A 14,431-nucleotide genomic window follows, 5' to 3' on the forward strand; every position below is an offset into this window, starting at 1 on the left:
CTGGGTCTGTCCTAGGACTGCTCAGAGATGGTTTGTGTCAAAATACGTCGTATGTGAAGGCGTTGTCAGGAGCAGGTGAGGCAGGGCTGTCTGTCCGTACCCTCCTTCAGAACTATAAGGTATTTAATCAAAGTCACTGTAACAGCCATCTGATTAGAAATGCTACAGATCTGAAGCCCAGCAGCCCAAGCACAGTGATATCTTAGTCTGTGGACATTGTTATTTCAGGAAATAGTTTCTGCTGTTGCAATTTTAATAATACAGAATCCTTAATTTTTCCTTTTTTTCCCTCTTCTCCCAATTTCATAAAACATGTTTTGCTTCTTTGAAGTGGTTGTACTGGCTGAAGCTTTATCGTAAATATCCAGCTTTCTACCTGCTAGGGGTCAGCAGAGGTAGCTTAGAGAACAGGCAGCGATATAGTTATATTAAGCATTTTTTCCCTTGTTCTACTTTCCTTTTTTCTACTACTTTGCTTTTCAAAAACTTTACGAAGAAGATACTGCTGCTTGGTGCTTGTGTTCCAGTAGCTGCCAGTAGCCTGTCCAGCATAACAGCCTGCTTCCTTTCTGGCACCCACAACATGCCAAAGCAGAGAGTTCCATGGCTTTTCTGAGCCGTGTGAAAAATACATGTGCTTTTCTGCTTTGCGTTATAATGGATCTTGTAACTTTGCTCTGTATTTCTTTTGTGAAGAATTGAGAAATGGTGAGTGAAAAACGCTTATTGATCGCTTCTGGGGTTCTTGATCTTTTTGATGATGTCAGATATTTCCTTTTCCCAACCTGTAGATCCTGAACTATTTTTAGCTTTTCTTATTGACCCTGTGGTATGATTCTCAACATCCTCATCGTACTTTTTTAGTTCTGATGTGTCCATCTGTGGTGACAACCTTGAGATGAATACAGTTTACTGTACTAATGACTTGAATTCTTAGTTAATTCTTCGATGACTTCTATTTTGTGTTTCTTAATGTGCTGCTCAACACTGAGCTGATGTTATTTGAGAGTTACTCACTGACTCCAAAACTTCTTTCCTGAGTAGTAATTGTTACTCATCTGCTACCTTACTGGCAGTGATTAGAATTTCACCATTGTTGGTATTGCCTATTTACTCAGTATTATGAAATCCTTCTGGAGCTTTTTGCAAGCTTCAGATTTGATTATTATAAATGAATGTGTGCCGTCAGCATACTTTGTCATCTTCCTCTGTAATCTTTCCAAATCGGGTTCCAGCACCTGGGGAATCTTCTGGTGGTTTCTGTCCTTGTGAAAACTGACGTTTGCTCCCTTATCTCTTCTACAGTTGCTCAATGAAGGAAAATACATGGTGACTTAGTCCCAGAGCAGCAGGAAGGTGTCTGTGAACTGTAGCTTTAAGAGAGAAAAGAGGTTGGTGCTGTAGAGAGAGTTCATCTTGAAACTGTAGTAGTGATTCTTTTCTCAGTTTCCTGGTGGTGACTGAAAATCCTAGGCGGATACCAAATGGAGTTTTAATATTCTCTGAGTGAATATTTTCTGGTTTTGTTATGTAATGGTTAAAACTTTTTAGGGGGGTATATCATATGAGAAAACAAACTCCATTTTCAGAATCGTTGATTATTTACGTAACCTTCCTTGGGAGTTTTCTCCCCACATGCTTTAACATATATATACATTTATATATAAAAAAAAATATATATATACACACACACACAGATTGTCTTTACTTAGCTACAAGAAGAGTCATTGTTACGAAGCTTAGGAAAGTCTGTTACGGATAACCTTTCTGAGTTAGATTAGTTCAATTATGGCATCAAAGCTCTGTATAGACCTATTTAAACTCCTTGGTACAGAGCCAGCTCACGCATTTCCATGCTATGTATGCCTCTGTCTGTTAGAGATGCACTCTTTACACATAATATCTTTGGAACAGCACATAATACAGTTTTTGGTTGAAGTCTTGGTCTGCTGTAAGGCCCTAATCTGGAGTTGAAGAATAGAGGTAGGTGAAATAGCAGGGCTGAGGTTCAGTGGTTAAAAGACTAGACAAGAAAAAGTTGGAAGACTGAAGCACCATTCAGTTTCTAGGGAGACTGGCAAACAGTTGATTTCAGAATTAGTCCTGTTAAGAGTCCATTCATTATTTATTGTATCACAAACTGTGGAGGAACTGGTTTTTCTAAGTATATGCTTGTGTAAGGTTCAGTCCAATAAATAAATGTGGTGAGAGGAATGGGATGGGTGAGCACAATAATAATGCTCATAGATTAAGTTGGGGATTTTTTGGTGGAATTCTAAAAGCTTCTACTTCCCCTAGAAAACAAATAACTACATTTTTTCATCCGATTCAGAGGAAACATGGCAAAAAGCTGGTTTCTATATTTGAAGTTGGTCAAAGGAAAAAAATCTGGTTACTGCTCCTAGTACATAGCTGTCTGTTAAAATGTAATATGTAGTAACACAGCACTTATGTAAAGGAATGGCAATTTAAGTTTCATTTGAGTTGGAAGGTATTGACCGTAGTGTTAATTTTGCACAATGGCAGTGAAGTAGAATTCTCTTGTAAACAGCTCAGACCTTCGTTATACCCTATGTGAATAGAGCAATTAAAGCAGTTCCCAGCAGAGTGTATCGCAGTGCTAGAGTAGCAGTTTGGTTTTCTTTTTGCATTTAGGCTCAGAAAGGGGTAGAAAAGGTCATCTGGGCATTTTAGCAGCCTCTTAATTTGAATTCTGTTCTAATGTTTTGTTTGGTGTGGGTGTTGAAAAAAGTCTGTTAAGGAGATGAAGGCAAATGGAAAACAGGATACAGTGTTTTGTAGTTCTGTCAGAGATGGATTGTGTCAGACTAATATGTCTTTTTGATAATATAACTGATTTTCTTACAAAAAGGAAATACACTGGACTCGGTTTGTCTAGACCAAGTGAAGACTGACATTTTGCCCCCTCGGAAATTATTACTTGAGGTAGAAGTGACAAGGATTAATGTAAGAATTGTGGTGTATGTGAGGCAGGATAAAAGGAGACTGATGATGAATAAACTGAAAGCAGAGTGTGTGGGATGTGTGGACTTTACTACCAGAACCAGCCCTGGTTTACTGCTATTTTCTAGTAATTGAAGAGAAGGAATTACATCTGTGTATGAAATTCATGATGGTCACAGAGTTCGGAGGTATTGCTTATACTGAGGGACGCTAGGTAAGCCTATGATAATTGAATAGCCTCATTGACTACAGTAATAAAAGTGAGATGAAATTTGATAATAGAAAGCACAAACTCTATGTATTTCAGTGTAATAATATTCTTATGATGTCAACCAGAGGATCATCGTTTCGAAGCGGAGGAGGAGGGAAGCATTTTGGATATACAGGTCAGCTATAGGGTATGGCTTGGAAGCTCCAATATTCCAATATCTGCTGTTCTACTTGTGCAAAGTATTGCAGGCAAATTCTCATTTGTTTATGTGATGGACGTTGTAGCATGGCATTCCTATAGCTTAGCTCAAACTTTGAGCCAGACTGACCTCGTGAGAAGGCAGCAGGCTTTTGTTCACTGCAACAGCAAGATTAAATAAGGAGCGTTTAACAATTTCTCTCCTTTAACCCTGAATAATATTTTGTGGGATCGAGAAAAAGTGCTTTAGCCAGGAGGATTTAATCCTTTTCACTTTTCAAAGGTTTGCTCCAAACATGGGAACTGTTAAAGTTCGTAGAGTCAGCAAAGGGCAGGGAGAAGACTGACAAAAGGCACAACATCTTTTATAATAGCTTAAGGTTCTGTGAGCTTCCTATAGGCATGCTCCGTGCTCCTCTGTAGTATACGCAGTGCACGCACACATATGTAACGTGTGTGTATATGGTACGTGTATTTCTGAATGAAGTCAAGGAGCTGCCCATAATAAATTAACATAAAATGTTTTGACAGATTGATTCCTCTAAATTAACAGCTAAAAACATTTTTGGTATCTAGATTCCACAGGGATACTAAGACATTTTTCCTTCATCTGAACATCTCGCCTTTCCTGGCTTGCATTCATGTGCTGATGTAGGATGATACCCTAAACTATCACAGAGGCAAGTGTGTGGCATAGAGGTTGGACATTTGGCTCCTAGTTTTGAGTGGTTTGCAGCATAGTATTGGATACTTGCCATGTTTGGATTGCAGGCGAATCAGTCCCTTTAAACTTTTAAACTGGGCATCTTGGAAATTTTAGAGCACAGGCCACAAAAACACTTACCTGTTGGCTGCTGGTTTAAAAAAGGAAAAAAAAAAAAGGTAGTACATAAAGAACAAAATGATTTTATCTCAAGTGTTAGGAAAAGAAAATGCCATTTCTCTTAAACATTGAGTGTGGGAGGGAAGGATAGTGCTTAACTGTGTTTAATAGTTTTAAATTTGTATTAAAAGATTGGGTATCTCACCCTGCATTTTTGGCAACAAAAGGGAGTTTGGGGCTCCACTCCCTCCCCCCTGTCCCCCAAGTAAGTACCTGCAATTCTCAAGGATTTCAGTGGACACTAGCTTGGATCACCATTTAGCAGGATGAGCCTTTTATTTTTATTTATATATATAAATAAATAAAAATTAAGTAGACTTGTTTTGTGACTTGTAGAGTTGATAAGCCCGTGATCGCCTTGCTAGAGACTGAAAGGATAAGGGAAAAGCGTGAATAGCTTTTATCGTCTGCTCCCTATTTTCTGGCAAAAACTCAAACCTGGAAGTTGATCAATGCCTCAGATGAGTCTGATTGTGTGTTTTGGCGTTATTTATTTATTGTTTCCTTATTGAGATTAAGATTTTTCTTACTGATATCAGTAAAGCTTAATATCTTATCAGTTCAGAAATTGTGATCTGTGGTGCAGTTTCCAGGTGGCAGGAAAAGAGGAAGAATGCCATCAGAGAGCTGTTTTGCGCTGATATATCAGATAGAAGAACAAGTGGAGAGCTGGCTTGAAGTCTAGAAAATCACTTATTGTGAACTTGAGACTATTATCTGGAACTGGTTCAACGATTAACACTTGATGTGAGAAATTAGGGAGTATGAATTAGCCTGGGATGTTGACTTAGAATACTGTCTAAAAGAATTACTGATTTAGTCTCCTTTGTTACAGAAGGTGAACAAAATGCAGGTGACTTTCATAGAATAGGAGTGTGTGTTGATTTGGGGTTGAGAACATGCCAAGACTGAGTCACAGAAATTAGCAGAGGAATTAATTTCAATACAGGTAAAAATTGGCCTGAATTCTGTGTCTGTACATTTTGTTGTACTCGAATGCAGCCGGTGTTCCGAGGAAGGTGATACCAACACACGACTCACAAATGTGTCATATCTGATGGAAGGCTGGCATATGATACGGTGAAATATCTCATTTTCAACTGAGCAGCGTTAGTTCTGTTCACCTGGGACTTTGGAAAACTCAACGTACAAGGTTATTAACTGGAGGAGACGTGCACACGCGCGCTCTGGATGTGGCACGCTTCCCTGCTTTTTTCCCATGTTGTTGTTATCTTCCCATCATCTCTGGTCTCTTCACATTTTCACAAGGACGTCAGTGGATATATTTGGCAAAGTGAAGCGCTCAGGCTTAAACAAAACACTTGACTTGGCTCCCAGATGGAGAGTTTGAAGACCTCTTGCTGCCTAAATTTAAACTTTCACCCCTGAGCTGTTGTCTTTCGAAACTTACTGTCACTTGCACCAGTAGATAAAGTTGCTCTCGTTCCCATGTGATCTTCTGTGACGCCTCATTGTTTCTCCAGGCCGATAGCTTTATTTTTAAATGAAAAATGAGATATCTTTTGACTTTCTCTCTCTTGTGTTGCAGCTGTTTAGAATTTTGTATATGAAGGGGTACAAGGAGCTCTGACTTTAAAATAATGGTAGCCCGTTGTCAGCGTAGAAGGTATAAAAGCAAAGAAAAATGTTACATTCCAAGAGGACTTTTTATTCTTAAATTACTTTACCTGTGATCCACTAGTGGTTATTTTGGGTTCCTGAAACGGGAAACTAGATGGATCAAATTTAATAAAATGACATTATGATTCTTCTAAATTTCTTCTGGTTCTTCCCTATGAAAGAAAAAAAGTGTATTTCTACTGAATGTATATTTTATTTTTCCAGTGTAATCAAATTCTATATGTGTATTATGTTACAACTGAATTAAAATACACTGATTTCACCCCTGCCCCCTCCCAAGAGAAGTGTTAAGAAAACCAAATACTGGAAGGTAGGAGTAGCAGCCATTCTGGAAGGAGCTTCCTAAAAGAGATGTTCATCGTGAGGGATGTGGAGCATCATGGCAGAGTTGGCAGTGGATTAATCTGAAACATCTAGTTTATCGGTTCTAAGTTAGTAGTTCCCAAACTATTTATGAATTTGAGGCCTGTTTCTGTTAGTTTTGTGACCCCAAATGTTAACGCAAATGATGAAATTTGTTACATTCTCATGTGTGCATTCTCATACTTCACTCTCATAGTGATTTTTTTTTTTTAATTGAATTTTCTGGTCAAGGGGCTCAGTTTGGGGTAAAACTTCACAGCAATTTAATTTTTAAAAAAGTAATAAACGTTAGAATAAATGTTAGCCTGTTGCTAACAATGAGGTGAAATTTGTGTTCCCCCCGCCCCAAATCCTTTGAGGGAGACAGTTTTGTATGGCCTTTGTCCTTTTGGTGTGGTGTAACTTCAGTTAGTGCTACCGAATCGCTTGCTTTGGAAGAATTTCTGTAAAAGAGTCCCTTCAGGGGTTCCTCCCTTGGGGACCCCTAGCCCTGCAGACCTGGTGGCTCACCAGAGGGACGTGATAGTGGATGTTTTGCACTTTGCCCAAAAGAAAACATTCTTTTTCACCTCAAGACGACCAGAATAAGAAGGCTAAAGTACGTTTCAAGAGAAAAATTCGAATTATACTAATTTGAAACAATTAACTTAGGAGCTTTACTAGTGGACTCTTTTCCTAGGATCCCGAAACTGAGCAGCCAGCCGTGTTTTGGCTTTCATGAGAAACTCCCGCCTGCCCTTTGTGCTGTAATCAGCCCTGTGGGGCCACCTTGTTGCTGGTGCTTGAGGTAATTTGTCCAAAACCTACTGCAGTCCTTTTAATGACATTAAAAGTGTTGGCATATATACAACTATATTGTTCACATAAGTGTGCTGGAGAGAGGACATTTTCTGAAGGGTCCTTAATCAGGCGCTGGACAATTACGGGTTTTACTCCGCCAGTGTTTCTGTTAAACGTTCTGATACTTCTCACGAGAAATTCATCCCGCTCTGAACAAGTGGTTTGTGTAAGATGGTCTCTTGTCGCCTTTGATCTTCATGTCTGTACGTCGTCATCCACACACGTAAATCCAGAAAGCTGAGAAAAGTAAGGAATCCTCCAAGAACAACATATCCCTCCCCGTTCCGATGAGAGACTTGAAACTATTGGTGCTCACAGAGGGTCCTATTTATTTCATATTCTGCCAGCCCTCTTCTGTTATTTGGTGGGTGGGGGGGAGAGGGGGCTGTTTGTAAGATCTTTTAAAGAATATATGGAGAATAATATTTGACTTTGTGTTTTGAGACCAGTACTTTGGATTTTCAACCATTCTTTGTTGAAAACCCTGCGTAACTGGTAGTGCAATAGATAATGGAGTAAATGTTATCACAATTCGAGTTGTTTGATTGTGGGTTTTTTTTTTCCTTCCCTCCCCCCATGGCATACTGTTTTGTTACTGATCTCGACCACAGCTAAGATTCTTAACACCTTGTGTGATATTTTGCTAAAGGAACTTATTAAGCCCTCTGGACCCCAGGGTGAAAATTCTGGTGTTTGGACGTTACAGAAGGTAATGCAAGCAGCGCTTGTCCTCTTCTGCAAACAGACTGTGGGCCAAATAGACTAAAGAATAAAATAATGAAGCACATAAACAAGATGACAGCCAATAGGCATTATGCAAACTTTTATTTAAATAATTGTTCCCTTTATTACATAATAGAAGTAACAAACAATTTGACAGAATCATGGAAAAAGTGATTTCTTGAAAGAGGAGGAGGAGGAAAAAAAAGCCATACGGGACTAAAGGAGGAGAGGGGGCAGCAGGTTGTTGAGAGGGGTAGAGGCTGTGAAGGATGGGTGAGATGTGGTTGGGAAGAAACCGTACTAAGCTCCCCGACCTCACCCAACGGGGGACAGCACAAAGGCTTCACCTTCCTTTGCCTGATGAGACCGACAGCAGAATTCCTGCGGCGTGGCGTGCGGTTTGGCTTATTTATGACTTCAGAGTAAATTCCGTGCTGTTTCTTGGAGGCCACCTAATGTGGTAATGGTTTCCTTTGTTTAAAACAAGTTTCCACCATACTGAGATTTTTTTTTTTTTAATAATGCTATTTATCTGGAAATAAAATAAATGGAGGATACGCTCTTGAGGGAGAATGGTGATAGGTTTCTCAGCTGTCCGCTAGATGCAGATTGTATTTTACTAGCTGGCCCACTGATTTTTATTTTATTTTTTAAACTTTGATTGTGGCTGCTTTTCCATATCTCTCTACTGAAAATCAGCAATTTGCTATGATTAGTTTGCACTTACTTCTTCCTCAGTGTATGTTGAAGCAAAATGTTATTTCCCAGTTAGCTGATTTATTTCATTTCTTGGCTTTTTGTTGTTTAGGGTTATGTAAATACTTTTCACGTTGCTCCACATTTATATGTCCGTTCTAAAAGGGCATGTGAAACGAGAGAAATTGTGTGATGTGTAACCTGTGGAATAAACTACTCCAGAAAAACCATTCCCCTGCACAAGTATCTGAGCTTTCAGTGCTGTCTTCTGTTTGAGCCTTCATTTGGATAGGTGCTTTCTAATTATTTTAATGGCTTTGAATAGAAATCACTGAAGTCTTAGAAAAAGACAATTCAAACTTAGATATCAAATCTTACAGTACTAGTTCTGCATGTATTTAAGTCAGTCACTGTAATTACGCCTTTTGGTTACTTATGTCTTTGGAAGGTATATTGTGAATTACAAACAACTTGAAAGCAGCTGATGCTTTGTTGTTTTACACAGTTTTCTTGCTGTGCCAGAAGCAGTTGAATAGCTCACACTGTAACTGGAAAAATTTCCATGTTTCTTTCTCTCTTTTTTTTTTTTTTTTTTTTTTTTTTTTAAATCCTCTAGATTAAGGTACAGGTTTTACTTTTTGTGGACAGCTGAGAAGAAAGGGTGCCTGACTTGGAAGCCTGCTTTAAAATGTCTTCTAGTTTATGAACTCACATCTTTTTTTTTTTTTTTTTTTCCTCCTCCCCAACTTCCCTTCTGTTTTGCAGCCATAGACCTTTTGTATGGGGGTATATACTGCTTTATGTGTCAAGATTACATATACGACAAAGACATGGAACAAATTGCCAAAGAAGAACAACGAAAAGCTTGGAAATTACAAGGTTTGGTTTTCCTGCCTGAATTTCTTGTTTCTGTTTTTAATCATACCTGTCCCTCCCATTTGTCAATGGCAAAAAACAGTAAGGGGAAGAAAGAGCTCTTTAGACTTAGTAGTGAAGGACTTGGGAGAGAGAGGGATGTCTAGCTGTTACTTTCCAGGAGTTAGACTGTTAGTTTAACATGTGCGCCACACCTAACTGTAGCAGAAATATTTTATTTCTAATTGCAAAGAAAAAAAAAGAAAAATATCTAACATTAATCCTGCAAAACTTGCATAATATCAGTCTCAGATGTGTATTAGGTAGAAAAATGTAACAGTCTGCTCCTTTAGGCTAATTTAGGTGATAGAGGCGATAAATCTGTTCCCCTCACATGAAATGCCACCCTTGTGTGTGATTTTTTTTTTTTTCTAATTTTTTTTAATAGAACGTGCCAGCTTACTTACACACCTGTGCTTTCATGGTACATGCACAGTATCTATGTAGAAATATTTACACACAAATATATGTGCACACATTTGTTTTATTCAGTTTGCTTTCCCTAATTTTTTCTTTTTTAGCCTTCACCCCAACAGTGGTTTCTCACTACCAGTGTACAATGACAGGTAAGAGGCGTGGGCTGGCGACGCACTTCACTAACAAGCGTCCCTTTGCTGATTATCCTGCCATTTTAGACATGAATCACAGTTAAGAATGCCAGTTTTATCGTGCAAATTGTTTTCCTCTTGCTTGGATATGTTCCAATGATTGAATAGTTACAGCAGACTTGATTTCATATGCCCTTTCCTTGATAGAACTATTCCAGAACAAACCTTTTCTCTTTTTTTTTTTTTTTTTTTTGGGAAAGGAAAGGAAGTAGCATTTACCTTTAACTGAGTAGTTTTTGAGCATCAGTTATAAAAGCTTGTCATCTTCCATTTCTAGTGGCCTCTAGGGGGTACGTTTTCTTAAAGTGGGAAAGTCTGTATTTAAAGACAGATGACTTCTGTCTAGTAATGTCTCTTACTGAATCCATGGCATCCTGTTTCAATGTGACAGCCTTAGTCAGGGCTGATATGACTTCAAACCATTCTTAACCTCATTTCCAATTTTAAAAATAGCAGCTAACATCGTATTAACTAGAGCTTTTCTGATGGTGTTTCAAAAGTATAGCTGCTTTTACTTAGTTCCTACTACAGATCCCATTCTGCTTTCTGCTTATTCCCCATTTTGAGGGAGTCGAGTCAGAGGAAAGGGTAGTGAGATCGCCAGCGAGTCTTGGAACAAGAAAACACAGCTTAAAATGCTTTAGCACAAAGTACTGGTTTTCAAAGCAAGGCAAAATGGAAACATGTTTTAAACTTTTCATTTAGCCTATGAACCTCTTCTGAAAACTCCTTCAAACCCTTCTAAACTGTGGTGTTTTGGGCACCAAATTAATCGACTACAACAACAGAATGCTTCTTCATGATGCTATAGAGGAGGAAGCCCCCGCCCCAGTTCCTTACCTTTGAATACGTAAATTACAAGAGCAATTTCTTAATTATGTTGCCCTTAGCAAAGGTTATATTTGTGCCTTCTGGACTGAGATGCAGCCAGTTTGTCCTCCAGTGGGCATCAGGCTGCTATCGCTTATATTCTAGGGTAATTAAGAGCTACAAGATTGTTCATCTTGTCGTCTTGGGCCACGAAGTTGTGCGGTGAAGGGACAAATCACTGAGAGTAGCTGCCAGGCAGGAAACCATCTCTGTACTGGTTAACTGACTAATGAATGGCATATTAAATATATATACATATGAATGCATGTTTATACTAATATGAACATTGCATCTTCTGTCCCTGGAGAACAAATCTGTAGTAACCAATAAAGATAGAAAATGAAGGAATAGGCAACAATACACTTTAAATTACTGGAGTATACAGTATAGATGTTTTTTCTTTAAAGTCATAGCACAGAATCTTTCGTTTTACGGCTTTTCATTGTGAAGCCATGTGTGTTTCCCTGCAAATTTATCGAAGAAATGAGAAAGAGAGATACATGGGAGAAATAATGGACAATTATGTCATCTTTTAGTCTCTTTTCCTTCTTTTTCTATTGCTTCAATCCATCCTCTCCTTCCCGTAGTGATTCATGTTACCTGAAAGATTATAAAGGGGGAGGAAACCCTTCTTCCTCCAAACTGAATGTCAAGATTGGTGCAAAGCCCAAACTCAGTGTCTTGTTTCTGTATTTCCACCACAGAGTTAGTTTACCTCAAATAGTGCTGCCAACTTAAAGAACTTAAGAAGTGAATCCAGTCTGCCAAAAGTGAGATTGGCTTAAAAATTGAATTGTCAAAGTTGTGTATTTGCAAACTTTTATCCACACAGTGCTTGAAGGGTATTAGTATATACTTTAATAGATGCTCACATAATAACATGATGCCTGGAGAAAAAACTTTAAGAAAAACCCCAAATATAATGAGATTCATTTCATACTCCTGTAATATTAACTCTTAGTGTGATGAGTTCCCATGTCCAGCTGTAGTTCAGGGTTATATGATATAACTCTGAACAAGTTGCACCTCTACCATTTATTTTTTTTTCCCTCTGCTGTTGAATATTCTTTAATAACAAAGGAGGTGAGAACACACGGAGCCCTTCATTCTAATTAACGTTTGGATCTTTGGGAGGGAAAAGGGAGATTTGCTGAAGTATAGCAAAGTAAAAAAATCTATATTGATTACTTGCAAAATTGTGACTTTTATAAACTAGAGCCTTCATCACCTTTTCCTTCACTCATCCATGTGTCCCTGATAAAGTCTCTGAAAAGTGACAATTTGTGTATTTTACCTAACAAAATTAATTCTTGGATGGAGATTTCACATGCTGACTTGAATCTCTGGCTGTCTTATAGCATCATCTTTAAAATGACGAATTTTCACTCCTATAACGCTACTTTCCTTTATTTGTAAATGGTAACCTGTGCATGTTTTGCAAATCTTTAAGGTAGTTTATATTGGCATTTTTGGCATGTTTGCGGGTGTTATTAAACCTTCTATTAAATATTTTTCCTCCTTTGTTTTTTTTTTTGTTGCTGTTGGTTTAGTTCTTGTGTTTTTTGAGGGGGGTTGGTTTGTTTGTTTTTAAATTTTAAACATTGAACCATTCTTAATAAATGGTTCTGTCTTTTTTCCAAATTTTCAAGAGTAATAAACCCTTAATATTATTGGTAAATTCTATAGCTGGAACGGAACACTTTTTAATTTCTGTCTCTGACTTAACTTGTGCTTTTTCTAATGAAAGGCTTCTGTAAAAGTTTTCTGTCTGTTTTGCTCTGTGTTTGTTGTGGCATCAGCTGTACCTGGTTTTGTGTTTGGTTTAATTTCTTCTTAATTGAACAATATTTGATTCACCCAGAATCCTGCAGAGTCATCCAGTCTGTCATGTTTAACTTTACCTGAAGAGTTGCTCTTGTGAAATGCTTTGGTCCGCGTCCTCTATAAGCATTCAAGCTATATAATTATATATAGATATATATAAGTATATATTAATAGTCCCACTGACATATGTGGAACTATTGCATGCCTAAAGCTGAGCGCACATGTGTTTCCAGGTGTGAATTTTGTTATATTTGATTTAAACCAGCATTTATACGTGTCCAAGGTTGGTTTTTTTTATTTTATTACGAGATTTCCTCCCGTTGTCAGATGATACGAGCTGCGTTTGGCCATGTTTAAACTACAATGAACCCAAACGCGAGAGTTCAAGCTTACAGCTGGCCAGTGCGATAGCTGGTACCGACACGGTGTTGAAAATTACTTTGAGCCTTTTATACAAACCAATTTATATCAATTCCGAAGGGAGTATTACGAATGTGAAAAGGGCTGCTGAAGATATCTAATATAAAACTTGTTGCAAGCCAATGTTCTGTCATATGTTAACTGTCCATATGTGCGTCTCTGAAGTCGCTTCATTCGTTTGCCTATGCCTACTGTATAGTGTATTCAAAGCATTGCAGCTGTTTTATCTCATCAATCTGTTACACAGTAATTAGTTTCCTTTTCTGTTTTCCTGGGTGTGTAGCTTGATGCTGAACCTTGGATAAAGGAAAGGGACTATATGATTCTGGTATTCTTTCTTATGCTTCTTGCATAATCTGGTCTTGAATCAAATGAAGTGAGTGATGGGTGCATCCATGTAAATAAGAATTTTCTAGTCCTCAAGAATCCAAAAAGGAGACCTTTTATTACTAGAACCTGGAGGGTCAGTAGTAAATGTGAACTGAACATTTTTGGGTGGGTAGCGTCTGACAAGCATAGCTATTTCTGAAAATGAAGATCAAAGAGCTATTAAAATTTAATGTATATTATGCAGAATGTGTAAGCCTCTAGCTATATTTTCTACTCTCCTTCTTTTCATATGTATGATTTATAATTTATTTTCTGTAGCACAGCACTGTTTCTGCTCCACGCATTCTGAAAAATAACTCTTAATTGACTTTAATCCTCAGTTTTAGAATAGATTGCTTGTCGTCTTATTATTCTTTATTTTTAATGCCAAGGTGCTTTTGCGACTTGCTATAATTGACCTCACGTAGTGATTTCTCTGCGCTACGTAGAATGCTGCAGCAGTACTCGGCTGGTCAGCACACGAGTCTTCACTGTTGTGTTTCTCTTGTATGGGATTTACACAACTCTGCGCTTACTTCACGTCTGTTCTCTGTACTGCTTACCTGGCTCTCTTCCACTGCGCTTCCCTTTGAGCAAAAGAAATGGGTTGATACTTAAAGAGTATAAATGACAGATTTTAGTTGCAGCTCATGAGAAAGGGTAGTTGAGCATTTGGACAGTTTGGGCTGGTTGGTGGGGGGAGGTTTATGTTTAAACCTACTACTAATTGCATTTTTAGGTAATATTAGATATGTCAGGAAAGTGAATGTTTAGAACTTCCTAATATCCAGTCCTCCATGAATAAGGAGAGGTCTTACTCTGTAATGGCATATCCTAAGACATGTAGTAACTGTTTAGTATATTGAATTACTAAATTCTGCTGTTCATCTGTAAAGATTAAGCCTG

General features: G+C 38.1%; 1 protein-coding gene across 2 annotated transcripts in view; it reads left to right on the plus strand.

The window, feature by feature from the left end:
• The window catches only part of USP22 (ubiquitin specific peptidase 22), a 112,931-nt gene that overhangs the window by 45,093 nt on the left and 53,407 nt on the right, over nucleotides 1-14,431 (plus strand). The window contains exons 3-4 of one of the 2 annotated variants that reach the window (XM_074158267.1): nucleotides 9,285-9,398; nucleotides 9,956-10,000. In XM_074158267.1, coding sequence (XP_074014368.1) covers nucleotides 9,285-9,398; nucleotides 9,956-10,000 — 159 coding nt within the window. The remainder of the gene's footprint in view (nucleotides 1-9,284; nucleotides 9,399-9,955; nucleotides 10,001-14,431) is intronic. The other variant, XM_074158268.1, reaches the window with a different exon arrangement.

The sequence above is a fragment of the Numenius arquata genome, chromosome 14 (assembly GCF_964106895.1).
Source record: "Numenius arquata chromosome 14, bNumArq3.hap1.1, whole genome shotgun sequence".
NCBI lineage: Eukaryota > Metazoa > Chordata > Aves > Charadriiformes > Scolopacidae > Numenius > Numenius arquata.